The sequence below is a fragment of the Catharus ustulatus genome, chromosome 20, assembly GCF_009819885.2.
Source record: "Catharus ustulatus isolate bCatUst1 chromosome 20, bCatUst1.pri.v2, whole genome shotgun sequence".
Classification (NCBI taxonomy): Eukaryota; Metazoa; Chordata; class Aves; order Passeriformes; family Turdidae; genus Catharus; species Catharus ustulatus.
This window is the reverse complement of record NC_046240.1, coordinates 3,171,196-3,188,291: the sequence shown is the minus strand read 5'-3', so window position 1 is coordinate 3,188,291 and position 17,096 is coordinate 3,171,196. Positions and strand designations below refer to the sequence as shown.

Below are 17,096 nucleotides of genomic sequence, written 5' to 3'. Positions count from 1 at the left end.
ACTGGATTTTAGTTGTGTTTTTTGTTAGAGTTTGTATATGACAATGTCACCTGTGACATGGCTGAGCTATTCAGTGGTGTGATTTCCTCTCACATACAGACTAGAAAAAGGAAAATAATTAGTACTTGTAGCTCTGTATAAAAACCACTCCTGTTAATGCATAAGCAAAGGGGCTTTTGGTACTAATTCCAATGTTACAGAGATGTTAAAACTTCTGTTCCAAACTGAACGTGAGAACCCTCGTTTCATCCACTGCTGTGCAGATAAGACAGCTGCAATTACTGAAACTTTCAAATGTATGGTGGATTTTATAGGTGGCAAAAGTAAGGTTTTTTGGAATGAAAATTGTTAAGGAAATTGTCACTGCAAAACCTGTTTAGAAAGTGGATAAAAGTTGTTTGAAAATCAGTCTTTAAAGCAGTGTCTCAAAAGTAATTTTTAAGGTGTTGCCTTTGGTTTGGTGAAATTACTTACGGACATCTACTTCCCTCTGTGGGTATGCAGGTCACCATGCTTCCTCTTGCTGGGCTGGTGTAACTTTCTGGGAAAAAATATCAAATTATAAGCAATCCCTAATTTTCAGGTAGAAGAGTGGCTCTTGTGGTATGTTTTATTTTTTCCCTTAATTATTTTTTATTATTATGTTTCTGTAATGCAGTATAGCATTATAAAGGTGTAGCAGTATAAAGGTGCAATATTACTGTCACATTACTCTCAAGTTATTTGTAAATCCTTTGGATTAAGATGGAATAAATTCTTCCATTTAGCTGTAAAATATTTTGAATAAAATTCTGTGTATTAGAAATTTCTAAGGGAAAAAGGGAGAAAGGCCTTTCAGTGTCTGTATTCAGAAATGTCTCTGGAAGAAAATTTCAATTTGTGGCACCTAGAGGAAGCTCAATAGAGCTGAACTGGGATAACAGTCAGTCAGAACTGGAACTTTTATTTTATTTTCCCCCCTTGTCCCCATTGCCTGACCTTGTATTTGGAGGGGAGATGTGATGTCCAGATGCTTCTTTGACCCACAGAAAATGTTTTAAACCCAGCTGTTTCCTGCAAGCTGCTGTTAGCAGTCAGGTCAGTGAAATCAGCTGCAAGTGAAGTAGAAGAAAAAGAACAGCTCATGTAAATTCTCCTTTGCTTGGGCTTGGATGATATTAAAAATCCAGATCTGGGGGAGAAGATTCATTGGTGGACCCCAGAACAGGACCATGAGAACTCCTGTTTGTGCAGACTTGCAGAAATACTAAATCACGATTGCAGTGATGTTGTTTCCACACTACTTTTAACTCACTTGATCACATCCTGAGTGTCTTGACAGTGACCCCAGTCCCCTGTTGGTAGCACCTTTTTCATTTCCCTGAGCACAGGTCAGATTAATTGAGAGAACTGACATAGAAACATTTGGATTTATTGACAAGTTTCTGCCAAGTTGCTTTTTTCTAAAAAAAAGTAGTTATTTTTGTATCTCTGTGGGGCTGAAGCTTTGAGTTATGTTCTTTGGTGTAGAATATACTTCTTTATTCTAGGTTCTTTTTAAAATTCAGTATTAAGTGTTGTTTAGCTGTAGCTATATTTCATGGATTTAATCACTGTAGCATAATTCTGTCATTCTCTAAATGTTACAAACCTCCTTTTATGTGCTTTTATATGAATTTTTGGCTCAGCTTTAGCACTAAACAGAAACCAAAATGTCAGTTACAGAAACTGCATCTAAATGGGGTAAACTCACACTGATGTGGATAAACCTCCATTTCTGTTTTTCCCTTCAGAATTCCATTCCCTGGATGTATCAGTGTGTGCCAGGTGTTGCTCCAGTTATCACCTCAGTTTAATCAGAGAGTTCTTGCCCTTTTCTCTGAAGCCAGGACTGGCCCTGCTGGTTGCATTCAGGACTCCAGTGCTGCTCCCAGGGGATGGCCACTGCTTTTCCATCACCAGTCATTTCTCCAGTCTGTGCAGAGGTGCTTTATCAACCTGTGAGCTCACTGGTTATTCCAGGAGAGCAGCATGATCCCAGGTAAATGTGGACACAGGTGGACATGGAGCTGCTGGAGCTTAGCTTCCCCCACACAGGAAACCTCCTGGAACTGCAGTGCTCACCTGTGTCACTTGAGTTGTGTCTGGATATGTGGCTCTGAGCTAAGAAAGTCCTTTTTGCTCTCTGAGATCACTTGAAACTTCACTAATTTTATTGAAGGATGTGGCTCTCAGCATCAGCATGTTTGGACTGGGTTGTTCCACACCATTCCCAGAAGGGGGCAAAGGGATGTGAATGGAATTGCTGTAACTCACACCGTGCCCCGAAACATGACGTGATTCTCCTACAATATTCTCATAATTATTTTTTTCTATCCCATATGAATAGTTATTAGTCTTAATGCTTTCTGAATAACACCTTTGAAATATGCCTTTGTTTTTCATAACCATCCAGTCCCTGACTCCAGAGATACGTCTGGGCAGATTACTGTGCTGCTGTTTGGGAGCCACTTGTTCAGGATTACTGGAGCAAATTACTTGTATGGGAAAAGAATAAAAGCTCAGCAGTTAATAGCAACTGCAGATCCCATTTTTAGATATTTCTTGTGGCCTGTGCTGTTTGGTCTGGAGCTAGCATGATCTTTCTTTGGGTTCCCATCCTTGCCCTTGGGCAGTGAAACATCTTGGGGGAAGTGGGAAACAGCAGGAATTGGGACTGTAGGCAAAGGGATGAACTGTTTATAAGGGAAGGTTTTTAATGGTGACTTTTTCCTGTCAGTCATTCTCACAGGGATGCAAAATACACCTTCAGCATCTGCTTGATGCTCTGGTTACAATTCTTTCCAAATATATTCTTTTGAAAGTGATTTTCGTGCTGAATATTTTTTTTCCTTTTCTGCTTTAGTTTCAAAACTTTCACCAGAGATTCTGAGGCAGTTTTCTTGTCTCCATGATAGTTTTTCTGATAGAATCCAGTAGCAGAGTTGTGCCATGTGCAGTTCCAGGGTATATAAACTCACTTGTCTTTGAGCCATACCTGGTGTGGGGCTGCTGTGATGCTGCTCTCAGCAGAGGGCAGGGAGGCATAGAACAAATACTCTCAGACTCAACATATTTTTAGCTTTCAGTTATTTTCTGAGACATGACATTTTCTAAGTATTGATATGATTAATATACATTTTTTACTATTTCAGTATATTCTTAAAGTGGGAATATAAACCAGCAATTATAACCTGATGTTTTATTTTATTTCATTGAAAAATACTGATGCTGCAGTTTGGCTGTTACAGTTTTGCATTAAAATTCACGTGCCACTACTTAGCTGTCAAATTTCAGTTGTTACTAGAAGGGATCATGCAGCTTAATTTGCATGTGGGAGAAACTTTTTTAAGCAAAATAGCCCAAAGTTAACTAAAATCTTATGATCTGATGATGGATTTGTGTGTGATTCTACATCTGGAGTTGCAGCACCCCAAAATGAAATATTTCTTACTCTACAGTGCATGCTAGAACCAAAAACTTGCATTTCACTGTGGTTTCACAATGATTTCACAGCTTTTGTTTTGTGCTGTATTTGTGGTTTTGTAGGCTTCAGACTATTATTTATAGGGTTTTGGTTTTTTTTATTTAATTGGGTGGGGAAAAATACTAAACAAACAAGAGAATCCTAGTTTACTTGAATTTCTGGTTTGCTTGTGAAAGGACGTTATTAAAATTTCTCTTGATGACAGCACAGTATAAACTTTCTAGCTAATAAGGTGTGTCATGTAGAGGAACATGAACCTTCCTGGGCATTCTTAACATCTTGGTGGTGAGCTGAAGAATGTTCTGGTGTCACTCTCAAGGACTTCCTGGGCTCTGAGTAGTCCCAGCTGTCTATGCTGAAAGCCAGGGACAATCTCAAATAGAATCTGTATTATTGTTTCACTAGGAAATAATGCTCACGGTGCATTATGTGATCGTGCTTCTGCTATAAAATCATGTATGTGTAAAGTTAAGGTTGAAAACATTTGCATCACTGAAGAGTAAGGAAAGGAAGCCAGGGAAAGCAGATTGGAAGAGCCCTGTGGTTACACTTTCAGTGAAGTTGTGCTTACTTTGGGAGGATTCCAGCCAGGAAGACGTTACTTTTAATCTTCCTGCTTTCTTAAATACCCTTACCCATTTATGGGGAATAGACTGGCATAGTCCAACAGTCCCTTGCTCGTTTTTAAACTGTGGCAACCATGAAAGCAGCATTTGAACAGAAGAAAATAATGCTGATAGAATCCAGGGATAATGGGAAATTCAGAAGTGTGGTACTGGTGGGTTGGTACAACTGATCTGAATCTGGAATTTTATTTTTTTTAATGTCAGAATAAATGAAAAGTAGTAATAAAGAGTGAAAAATGTGTAGAACCAGCCTTAACTTCTTGTGCTCATAAGTTACCTTCAGAATAAAAGGAGCATAAAAAATTTTAAGAAGGAAATAGGGAGTGTTGGAGGTCTGTTAGTGAGGGACCTGGGACTTGGCAGGTTATGATATCATGGGATTCCATGACAAAATCATGATGCTTTTTACATGCTTTAGAGAGGTCACACACAACTCTACCAGTATCCAAAAAGAGCCTGGCTTAGGGACATATTTGTGAACTGTTTCTGCTGAATGGTAAACTCCCAGTTTAAAGAGGAAACACTGGTTCTCTCAGTTGATGTTTGCTCTCTGTTTTAAAAATATCCCATTGTTGAGTGTATTTTTGGTGAAAAGTTTGTATGAAATGAAGTCTCTAGTGCTGTCAGAGGTTTTCAAATGACTTGGCCAGTCTCAATAGCAGATGCTGCAGCTTTGAAGGAATATCTGTGTACATGTGACTGCTGTGTCTGTGATTTTAAAATTCCCTCAGCTTCTGCTGCAAATACCTTGTTGATTTTGTATTGTTAATTTTATCTTGTTAATTTGGTTAGAATGGATATGTGCTCTGGGGCATTACCTAATTGTCTGTTCCTGGTACAGAGAAGGCTTGATCATGTGCTATTATGGAGCAAGGATTGGATTCCTGTGCATTTTGTCTTTTTTTATCTGAGAGTAGAGAGAGTGGTGCTTACTGATAATTACATATAACTAGATATACTTAAAAAAACCCCAAAGTCTCCTTTGTGTAGAAAAACTCTACACAGTGGACAAAAGGGGCATTTTTGCTTGTCCAATCTCACTGTGCCATTCATGGGGAAAAAAAGAAAAGTGAACCCAGTACTGCTTTCCCCAGTGCATTTTAGAAGGAGGTTTAACTGAGACAAGGATATGAACAGTCTTATGGAAAGGTATTGTGTAGCTTCTTGAAGTTGTTTCCATTCTCTGTTTTTAAGGAGAAAGTAAGTTGTTATAGGTTTACAGCAGCCAGGGTTGGGAGAGAGGGAAGATACATGAAGAAGTCAGGCTCCTGCACTGTGTTGGTCTGTTCTGTAGTGGTGGTTAATTGTGAGGCTTTTGGCAAAACTCCAGGTGCTTTTCATCAGAGATACAGGAAGAAGTGCAAAAAAAAAAAAAAAAATCTACCTGTCTTAGGTGGACTCTTTAGAAAATTGAGAACACCCAAACCTGAAAGGCTGGTTGTGGAGGAATTCCTTCTCTAACACGCAGGTGAACTTTAAAAGTGATGCATGGTCTTGAAAAGAGCCTTTAAAAAAATTTATAATGCCTATGTCACCGTAATAGTTTTCAAATTAGCAAGGAAGCATTATAAATAGTGCAGATTTATTTTTTTTTCACTAGCCAGCAGGTATGAGCAGGAAGAAATGCAGTGTCTGGAGCCACAGCAGGAAAGGTCCCTCCCCCAGCGCCACTGGGAGATGGGGTAAACACTGAGCAGGGAATAAATGACAGTGAATTGCTTCTGGCTTTTTCACCATGGGGTTTATCTCGGTATTGCACAACTTTAGCCTTAAGGCTGGGCTTTCTTGGGTGATACTTCTTTTCTGACATGCAGTGTTATGAGTTTATAGAATTTTTATACTCCTTTAGAGTAAGTAATTCATTTGCTCAGTAGGATTTCTCCACAAGCCTGTTCCTTCATGTCCTTAAGTGCAGTTTGCTGTTGGTTCAGGCAGAGGCAGAGCTGTGTGAGCTGTACACCTGTGTGCAGGTCTCTGGTCTGGCTTTGGCTGTCAGTGGGTAGGAGTGTCCCCAAAACACAGAGTGTTCTGTGTTTCAGAAGTGTCCTGGGCCAGCTGCTGCTCTGAGTGCAGGCCAGGCAGGGGGCTTTGAGCTTTTAGGGCTGTGTTAGGTGAGGATGTTGGGATGGACTGGCTGGAATCCAGATCTGTCTGCTTCCTGCTTGGCCCCTGGCCACACTCCAGAGCCACACTGCTGTCAGCACCAGGGCACTGTGCAAGGCAGGCGGACCTGGCAGCCAGGGCCAGTGTCCAGCTCCTGCACATTGCAGTTCAGAACCATGACTGGTGTCAAACAGTCTTGGGGACAACATCCAGCTTAACCACCACCCCTTCTCTGAGTGTGAGAGGCAGCCTGTGCATTCCATGCTTTCCACCCTCACAGGCAGGCAGACAACAACCTCCTCTGCTGCCCTGCCATGATTCATCTCTGGAGCAGGTCTGTCCTGTGGGCTGGCTCGGATAGCTCCATGGAAAAACCACCACGTGACCAGATAATTAAAGACTCTTTTAATTCATTACGTAGTGAGAGACTGCAGGGAGATTGCAGGCAGACAGACACAGCCCTTGCAGTCCTGGGGCACAGAGCCTGGGTTTGTGCAGGTGCCTCTGCCCTGAGTGTGTGGGCTCAGTGCTGGGGGCCACCAGGAGCTCTCAGCAGCTTCAGAGACTTGAGCAGCTTCAGAGACCTGAGCTGCCCACTCCTCACATCCCTCTGGGCCTGCAGGAGCTGTGCTGCTCTTCCTCCTTCCCTGGCAGACTCCTAATGAGGTCAGCCCTGGGGGCAGGAATGGCAGAGGAGAGGTCACCTGTGGGCGGTTTTCAGGCTCTTGCCCTTGGGGATGTGATGTGGGAGCATCCCACAGGAACACAGAGAACTTTCCACAGCCAAAACAGCAATGCGTTTTCTGATCCCCACTGGAGGCTCTGTCCTCTCAATGAAAGAGCCCTCTAAGAGCAGATTCTGGAGTCAACAACTTCTATACAAAATGAGAACAAGTCAGAGATGTTTGGCAGAATTTTAAACAAATACTTATTTCTGGTAGTGGGCCTAACCTGAACTTTCTGGTGTTTGCATCTGTGTTGATCCAGTAAATATTGGTCCAAGAGCCCTAACAAAGTTCCAATTAGGAGCTGCCTCTTTCCAGAGGCTGTGGTGCCATGTACGACTGAGTGGTCTCAAACCTGATTTTCTGTACTTGGGGGAGCCAGAGTTGTTTTTAGGAAACAACACTGCAGATGTCTGCACCAGATTTTTTCATCCTGAGGCTCACAAAGAGGTTGAGCCTTCACTTCTGCACTGAGCTGGTTTTCATGGAAGAAAAATTTGAAGAACAAAATTGCAGTTCTTTGTGTTGAATATATAAGTTTAAGCTTCATCATTTGTTAATTGTGGTGTTTGTAGCTGCTCCTGCTGTGACACTGTGCACAATATACCCTTCAGGAATAGCAACTGTCCACTTTGCAGTACTTTTTCCTCATATAATTTTAAAATAGAAGGATTTGCAATATATTTTTTATGCATTGAAAGAGCTTCTCTGCCTAAACAGTCCCTATAAAAACATAATGCTTGCCTAAGATAACACTGACTTAATCTGTTTTAAGTTGCATATTTTAGTTTGAAACTAAATTTAGACAATTCTTGTTTAACCCCAGATCCAATGAAAATCTGTTTCAAATTAAATAAGGTCGACTTGACTTTTTGCAATTTTCTTGTGGCGACAAGGCCTAGGGCTGAGGAACAGGTTTTTGTTGTTTGTTTGATTGCTGTATTTGTATATTTTACATGATAAACTTTGCACTAAATAAAAAAAGCCACATTTACTATGTGCAGTTAAAGTGACAAAGGGCTCTGGACAGCACAGGTTATAGTCAAGGTTGGTGTAAAGTATGTTTTTAAAGGATTAATGTGAGGGATCTTTCATTTAAATACATTGAACTCTTCAGTACCTAATATCTTCCACAAGCTCCTTCTCCTGATTTTATTGGCTCTCACCTGCACTGAGCATCTGACTGTGTAAAATCTTTGTTTAAAAAGCAGAGTCTCTGCAACCTGTCTCCAGTATGAGGAAAAAAACCAACCCAACCCTGTTTGTAATGTCAGAAGTTGTTTCTTTATTTTCCAAGGCTTGAGCTGCAACTGCAGTGACGCTCTTGGGCATGGCAGGGTGGGGTGAAGCAGGTGCTTATTGATACCTCCAGGCTACAGGTAAAGGTGACTGTGTTTTCTTGAGCATTCACAGACCTGCACAGGTGGATTTTGTTTTAAGAATCAGCTTGAGAGTGGGCACTATTTATCCTCTGGTTTTGGTGGCACACTTTAAACAAAAAAAACCTGGTAGATCTGTGAAAAAAAATGGAAACTTGTAAAATTAAAGCTAAACTTTTAAAGTTAAACCTATAAAGTTAAGGAGCAGTTCAGATCTTCTCCCTGCTGCTTCTTCCAACTTCCTACTTTTCAATAAAAAAGACATGTTCAGAATTTAAAAAAATCAAAGAATTTCACCTCCATCCTGCCAAACTAAAACAAGTTTCTTATGGAAGATTTTTTTCTAAGGTTTTTGGATTTTTAAATCTGTGATTTTTTTTCGGTAAAGTGATTTTAGGTTAAGATTTGACATGGTGTTTGAGGATCTCTAGAGCAAGAAATGAAGTTAAACCTGGAATTTTGAGTAGTGTTTCTTTTGGGTTTTTATAACTCTTTAAAACCAACAAGAAATGTAATGCTGGACCTGCTTTTTTGAACACACACACACACTTGTGTCAGGAGCAGTTTTTATTCAGCATTTTTCATTACAGTTCACCAGTGAATACCCAACCAGTGATAGCACAAAACCAGCTGCTCCCTACATCAGTATTTCCTATTTTGTTCTTATGTTTCTAATTAGCAGTGCTGCACAGTTCACCTTGTTTCCCCTGTTAGTCCCACCTCCCCAGTTCCCCTTCCTTTTCTGTGTCTGCAGACTTTGCAGTCACTCAGAGCAGTGCTGTGGCTCCCAGGTGTAGGAGAAGGACATGAAAGATGTGAGACTCGAGCTGTCCTGGCCAACAGCCCCTGGAGCATCACCGCTGTCCCTGACCCTGACAAACTGTGGCCATGCCCAGCATTGGGGACATTAGGCTGCAAAAATACAGTTTTTATTTCACAGAGACAATCCAAATGTGAGGAGCTGCTGCAGGGACCTCCTTCCCCCTTTTCCTTCCCTGCACAGAGGTGGGAGTGTGCGCTGAAGGAGCTGCAGTGGACACTTGCACTGAGGGAAACATGCTGCAGCTTTGCAAAATTGCCTTTGGCGCCTGCTTGAGTGTTCCTGTAGAACCAGCAAATTCCATTTTTCTCCTCAGTTGATGCAGCAATTTTCAAAACAAGCTAGGCAGCATTTTTAAATACTTTCATTGCAATTTTTTAGGAACTGGGAAATGTCCAGCAATCCATCCATCTCTGTTGTATCGTTGTTCCACAATGGGAATTGCACTTTCTCACTTGTAATGTTTATGCTCCCATTAGCCAAATCTCACCCATCCCTATATCTACTGCTTGATTTTCTTTAGCAGCTTAAAATGAATTTTAACAGCCTTTTAACACTTCACTTCTTCACTCGTGGTATCTATCTTTTTGTTTAAAGCAGCAGTACACAGTGATGAACAGCACATGGAAGTTTTAATTATTTTGTGATTATATCCACTCAAGGATATCCAGGCACAAATTGCTAATGAAATACAGCTCAGTGATCCCATTTCTTGTTAATGGGATCACCTTGTGCCAAGTATTTTCTAAGGAAAAAAAGATGCATTTGATAAATTTGATACAAGAAAGAAACTGAGAAATTGTTTCATTTTTTTAAGAGGTTGCTGTTTCTGCAGACATTAGTCATTTAATAAAGTTGTGCCATCTGGAGAGAGATGTATTCAGATTTGCTATCTGGCTGTGCAGATACCAAATGAAGGCCCTCTGGGAAGTCCTGCATTCGTATTTCTTGAACTGTGGCAGTGTGTTTGTGGAACGGTGTAAAAGAATTATCCTTACAGGTTCTGGAAGCTCTTTTGTCTGTAGAAAAATGTTATTGACTCCTGCATGTAGTGACTGGGCAAAGGGGAATGGATTTAAACTACAAGAGAGTAGGTTTAGGTCAGATATTGGGCAGGAATTGTTCCCTGGCAGGGTGGGCAGGGCTGGCACAGGGTGCCCAGAGCAGCTGTGGCTGCCCCTCGATCCCTGGCAGTGCCCAAGGCCAGGCTGGACACTGGGGCTGGAGCAGCCTGGGACAGTGGGAGGTGTCCCTGCCATGGGGTGGAACAAGATGGTGGTGAAGGCCCTGACTGTTGTTTCTGTGGTGGTTTGTGCCGTGCAGTGGTTCCTGTGATGCTGCGGGCGCTGACGTACGATGAGAAGCGGGGCGCGTGCAGCGTGGGCTCCAACGTGCGCGACGCGGCGTGCTACGTGTGCTGGGCCTTCGCGCGCGCCTACGAGCCCGCCGAGCTCATCCCCTTCATCAGCCACATCTCCAGGTAAGCTGGGCCGCTGCCAGGCTCACACAGGCCAGTCTTGTGTCTGTTAAACTCAGGGTGTCTGCTAACATGTGTGCTGAATTGTTTAAAAGTAGAGAATTGCACGTGGGGGGATGGTGGTGATGTAAACATAGTGAAGTATTTCCTTATCGTGTGATGGCTTCATTTCCCTCTCCTCACCTGTTTCTCAAAAGAAAAGCCAAAGAAATTCACTGTGAGGATAAGAGGAATCAGTGCAGGCTTTGGCAGGGTGTCATCTTTTTTCTGCTTGATCCACCTTCTCTGTGGGGAGCTCAGTGACATCAGCTCAGGGAGTTTGAGAAGTTTAAGAGAAGATTCAGAGCCTTAGTTCAGTAGAGGTAGAAATAACAAACCATTCTAAAATGGGGGAGCTGCTTTATGGAGTAATAAAGGGCTGGAAATAGGAGAAAACTTAAGGAAGAGGTTGTTTCTTGCTTTTTCAGGTGTGTCTTGTTCCTAACAATCCAAGATTACTGTGACTTTGTAAGATGGGTGTTGTGCAAAGAATAAAACATATTTTTATTGATCAGCTTGCAAATTGAGCAGGTTAAGTCTAAAAGAATAAAGTGCACCTCAGCTCTACTTCAATACAAATTATAGTTTTCCTTTTGAAGTGTTCCAATTCAAAGATTATTTTGAATAAAAAATAAAACCACTTCCAGTTTCTGAAAGGGGTAAGAACCTTATGGGGCAATACTGAATTCTTAGTAACACAGCACTTCTGAATAGTGGCAGTTTTATTATGGCTAAGAAGATGTTTGAGTTAAAAAATACATGAGAGAATTTTTCCTCTTTTGATACCTTGTGGTTTTATAGAGCAGAGCAGACAGTGGATGGGAATGCCTGTGTAGTTCTTTTTCAATCCATGGTTTCTGTTTCAAAAGACTTACAAAAGTAAAATATTTAAGACATTTCCAAAATCTGTGCTACTGCAATTGTGGACTAGAAGTTGCTGAAACTTTTCACTTAGTACTGTTGATATTTTTGCAGATACAAACTGGTTTTACCTTTTTTCCTTTGTCTTGTGTTCTCCCTCCTCCATGGCTGTGGGATTCTCTCTTTATTGTTTGGGCTTTTTGTTGGCCACACACTGGCTGACATTTCAGGGTTTCTTAACGGGTGATTTGCACTGCAAACACACAGGTGGCTTCCAACAGTTTCTTGGCACACTTTTAGTGCAGCCATTGATAGCAACAACTCAGGCAGCTTTGTCTCCATCACAAGGGTTTTATCAGTGGTCATTTAGTATTTTCTTTTTCAAAACAATAGGAAGAAGTTTGGGCTATACAGTGATCTGTGGTTCTGGATATCTGCTTTAATTTTTAGGGACTTCCTTGCTTCTAGATTAATGACAGAACTATTTCAATCTCATCCAGAAAGCCTGCTTTGCCAACATAGGGCTACCTACTGAGCTCAGCAAGTTCCCAAAGAATGTATGACTATTCATTCCTTTTTTTTTTTATTTTAAAGTTTTTAAAGTTCTTTGAGACAATCTGTAAATTAATCAGATTTTATTCTTTCTTTATTTATTAATTTTATTCTTTGTCCCAGTGTCCTGGCTGGTCTCTGCTGTTTTTCACCCATGTAGCTTCACCTTTCAGTGCTGATCCTTCAGTGCAAGGTCCCCCAGCAGGTCTCTGTCCTGTGGTACTTGCTTCTGGTGTTTTCTGAGACCTTGATAAAACCTTCCTGTCTAAGAACCTGCTGTCCAGCTTCTTAAGGCCAAGCACCATTTTTCTTCCATTTTTTCCATAGTGAGCAGACAAGAAGTGCTGAGGCATTTTAGCCTTGTTTCTCTCGTGGAGAGTTTCATGGTGTTTTGATGATGTTTCATCTACCCTGGCATAGGCTGCAAAGGAGAGGAGCCTGGTAACTCTGAGCTGTGCTGGGATGAGATACCATACACTGTTTTGGGATAACTTTTGGAAAGAAAATGTGGAGCTTCAGGATAGCCCTGCTTCACTTTGGCATGCTAGCAACAGTGACAATTGCCACAGTAATTTATTAATGAGGTATTCTATTTTGAAGGGTCATATTGAATTTACTTCCAGCTGAGCTCATGGTAAATTATATGTAGGATGAAATTCTTAACTGAGGGTACCTGAAGATGTATTTGCACAGTGATAAAATGTCATGAGTACCATCTTGTATTCTTGTTTTTAATCTGACCAGCACTAATGGTAGCAGTGGCACTCTGTCACTCATGAGTGGTAACAAATGGCTCTGGCAGTGGTAACAGCTCTGCAGTTACATTTATGGTCTCATTGCCAGCACATCTTTAGTCTTGGTATGGGCAAGTCTGAAGTCCTGAAGTCTGGTTCAAATCTGGTAATTTTTCTAAATTTGGTCAACAGCTTGATGAAAATCAAACCTGTGCTTCCATCCTAGTTGAGAAACTTTAAAGGTTTCTTTTAGGTTCAGGCAAGCTTGTTGCTTGTGGAAACCTAAGAGAGCCCAATTTGAGTGTTCAAGCCTTCCCTTTATCAGAATTCTGATCTGTTCTGTTTCTCAAAACTTTTCTTGTGCTCATGATGCATTGAGAAATATATTTCATATTTCATTTATTCCTTGCCCCCTACCATACTGCAATGTTGTCTCCATAGGCTTGATGCAGGTTTACCCTTGTGGTTTTTCAGGCTTTGTGGTATTTAGTTTTATGGTCACAAAGCTGTTGGTGGGACCTCTGGAGCAGATGTTTATACTAGGACGTTGTGTTTCTCAAGAAGCTCTTGCCCTTCAGCTTCCAGCCTCTTCTGGAAACAAATTATTTTCTTTTCAGGAAAATGTTAAATGACAATACTTGAGATGCATCTGCCTGTGGTAATAAACGAGTGAGTGCTGTGGCTGTGCCACCTATGACAACTTCAGATGCTGGGAATAAATTGGTGGGATGAAGAGAAACACGGGGTGGAAGCTAAAAACTGCTAATGAACAATAGCTGTAAGGTGTTGTGGTTTGTAATATCTTAGTTTTCCAACAAAGCTGCAAGGTATTAATGCTATACAAGGCTTTACTTAAAAATCTTTGTTGTTATAGTGGCCATTCCTTTTCTAAATCAGCTCTTGAAGGTAGAATTGCCACTCCAAAGAGAAATGGTGAAAAAAAAATTCAAATAAAGTATGACACACAGTTTCACCTATTGTGTCAGCAAGCCGATAATTACACACGGCTTTTTTTTAAATCTAGCCTTAGGTGTGTCACTGTTTTACTTAAAGAAGAGTCATACTTCTAGCCACAAGCAAATTGTTGCTACCCTTGAAAAATGCAGCACTCAGCATCTTGAAACAAAGTGCATAATATCCATTGTGAGCTGAATTACACAGCAAAAATATCTGCCTGGATAAGAGTATACACTATGACAGAAAAATAGTAAACACCTTCCAAAACTGGGATGAGTGATTGCAGTCCTGAGCTGCTGCCTTTGCTTAGTGCTGGGAGTTGCACAAGGTTGATCCTGCACTCAGTGTCCAGCTGCTGGAAGCACATGGGACCCACTTAGGTACCAAAATACATAAACTGGGTCCTGCCCTATGTCCCCTTAACAGCAGTTACAGATTAAAGCAGAGAGGGATTTGCAGGGGATTCTTTTTTCCATTTCTTGTATCATTATGTAATTGAAAGACATTGTGTTTTCTGCAGTCAAGGAACATAAATATTTCACTTTGCACTAGTGAAAAATCACTTTAAACTGCATAAAGTCAGATTTTTTTTTTTAGTAAAATTTCTGGCAGTGCTTTAAAATAAATCCTTCTCACCATGTTCAGTGTCAGCTGACTCTTCCCTGTTTTTTATGAATGTTCTGTTCAGTGATGAAATTGGCAGACTATTGAAGTTGCAAACTTAGTTTTCTGTAGATCATGGATCAGTCCTTCTCTTTCCTAACCTTACCACTCTTTTAAGACAAAATAAAAAGCAAGAAAAAGGATAGAGAAGACTTATTGGAAATACATGCCCGAGAGTGCTTATAATAGCACTTGCTTGTGTTTTTCCATGTGATTTTTTTTCCCAATCCATATTTCAACAAGATACACTTGCTCACATCTGCTTAATGGTTTGTTCAAGTCTAGTAAAACTGGTTTCTAAAACCTTGCCTCATCTATTCAAACTACAGGACCACAAAAAGAAAATTCTTGGCAGTGTAGATGAAACTTCACTTCTTTTGCAGGACAGTGTTGCTCTTTTTTGAGATGCACACACTGAAGTTGCTGTTCAAGCATATCCTTATAAAAGCACTGCTTGACTGAGCTTTGTTTCTCTCCCAGTCTCTGCATGCAGCCTCTCTTTTTAAGCTTACCTATGAGGAAAATGAAACAGAACTTAATGACTTGGAAATGTGGGTAATTTGATTCCTGCCCCCTTGGGTGTGGAAGTTGCTGTCTGTGAAGTGGCAGGTGCACAGTGAGGAGCTGAACTGTTTTGTTTAAAACCTAAACAAAAAATAAAAAGGAAAACATACTTGCACTGTGTAATACAATTAGAGTGATTAAATGGTTGCTGGCTATCTGTACTGTGTGCAGCTGTGCAGGTTCCTTGGCCTGTTGTGGCTGGTGTGGGGGGCTCAGGAGCTGGGATCTGTTGGGAGCTCTGTTGGGAGCTGGGATCTCTTGGGATTTGGGATCTATTGGGAGCTCTATTGGGAGCTTGGATCTCTTGGGATTTGGGATCTGCTGGGAGCTGGGATCTGTTAGGAGCTCTGTTGGGAGTTGGGATCTGCTGGGATTTGGGATATGCTGGGAGCTGGGATCTCTTAGGATTTGGGATCTGCTGGGATCTGTTGGGAGCTCTGTTGGGAGCTTGGATCTCTTGGGATTTGGGATCTGTTGGGAGCTGGGATCTCTTGGGATTTGGGATCTGCTGGGATTTGGGATCTGTTGGGAGCTGGCATCTGCTGGGGTTTGGAATCTTCTGGGAGCTGGGATCTCTTGGGATTTGGGATCTGCAGGGATCTGCTGGGATCTGGGCTGTGTTGGGAGCTGGGATCTGCTGGGTTTTGGGATCTACTGGGTTTTGGGATCTGGGCTCTGTTGGGAGCTGGGATCTGCTGGGAGCTGGGATCTGCTGGGATCTTGGCTCTGTTGGGAGCTGGGATCTGCTGGGATCTGGACTCTGTTGGGAGCTGGGATCTGCTGGGGTTTGGGATCTGCTGGGATTTGGGATCTGCTAGGAGCTGAGCTCTGTTGGGAGCTGGGATCTCCTGGGAGCTGGGCTCTGTCTCCGTGCAGCAGAGCACGGGCACAGCTGTGGGTGCAGGGCACGAGGGCGGGCAGCCTTGTCTTCCCTGGGGTGCTGCCTGGCTTTGGGAGGGGGGAACAGGCAGGTGTGGCTCAGGATGGATGATGGAGCTTGCTCCAGGGCAGGATTGTCCTGCAGAACTGGGGAAATCTGAAGGATTGCTTTGAGCTATGTCTTGTACCGTGATGAAATACAGAGAACAGCTTTCTGCTGTTATGTACCTGCAGAGGAAAGCTGGAGCTGAAGGCACTTAGCTACAGTGACCTCCTGTAGGGGTATCACAGACCCTTTTTCCTTTTTTTTTCTTGTTTTTGAAGGATTTTTAACTCCTGTTCTAAGCATTTTTCTCACTGCTCTTTTCCACATGTGTATTCCTTAGACTTTCACCATTTCACTTTAAACTTTTGGGTTGGAATAACTCACTGAACAGCACAGGAGCGTGGGTGGCCAACAAGACGTGAGGGCTCTGTGTGAGCTGGGTTACAGGGACTGCAGAGGTAGGCAGTGTGGAAATGGGATGGTCACAGCATTTCTCCTTCTCCTTAGACCTTCTCCTAGATAAACAGGAGGAATTAAATCTGAGCTGCAGTGTGGCTGGAGCAGGCCCCTGTGCTTGCTCCTTCCCCTGTATGGCTCCTGCAGTGATGTAACACAGCTCCATGGGATAAAGTGAGCAGGGGAACTGCTCTGGTCACAAAAATTAAAAAAAAAACCCTGAGTCTAGGTATGTTTTCATCACCCAGCTTGCTGTGTAGCCCTCCCAGCTGGGCACTGGCATGACTGGAGAGGTGCAGAAGGGGCTGTTGGCAGCAGCAGTGCTCAACAGACCCGAGTCTGACTGTCACCTCCGTTTCTTAACTTGCTTGGATTATTCAAACCACTTTGCTTGTGGTGGTTATTGTGCCTTTCCCTTTCTTAATGTACAGTAGGGAGGAGAGTTTGCTGTCCTGTTACCACTTCACCTTTTTAGAGCTCAGGAAGGAAATTTTGGTTTTGTACCACACAGGCAAGAGGCTTGAGAGTTTATTTTTCTCCTCCCACAGCTTCAGGGTGGCACACTGGAATTGATGGTAGCAGATTCCCAGGGGATAGCAGTAGGATCAGCTTCTTGCTGCTTGTGGCTAGTGGAGACTGGAAGTGCCTGCTACACATGGTAAAGGGAATTCAGGTTTATTGCCTGGTACACCTGGTGCTTGTAAGTTCAG

The 17,096-nt window shown here is 42.1% G+C and overlaps 1 protein-coding gene across 1 annotated transcript in view; it reads left to right on the top strand.

Annotated features, from left to right (window-relative positions):
• TBCD (tubulin folding cofactor D) overlaps positions 1-17,096 on the top strand; it is a 114,506-nt gene that overhangs the window by 36,905 nt on the left and 60,505 nt on the right. The window contains exon 14 of the mRNA XM_033076432.2: positions 10,482-10,638. Within this exon, the coding sequence (XP_032932323.1) occupies positions 10,482-10,638 (157 nt within the window). The remainder of the gene's footprint in view (positions 1-10,481; positions 10,639-17,096) is intronic.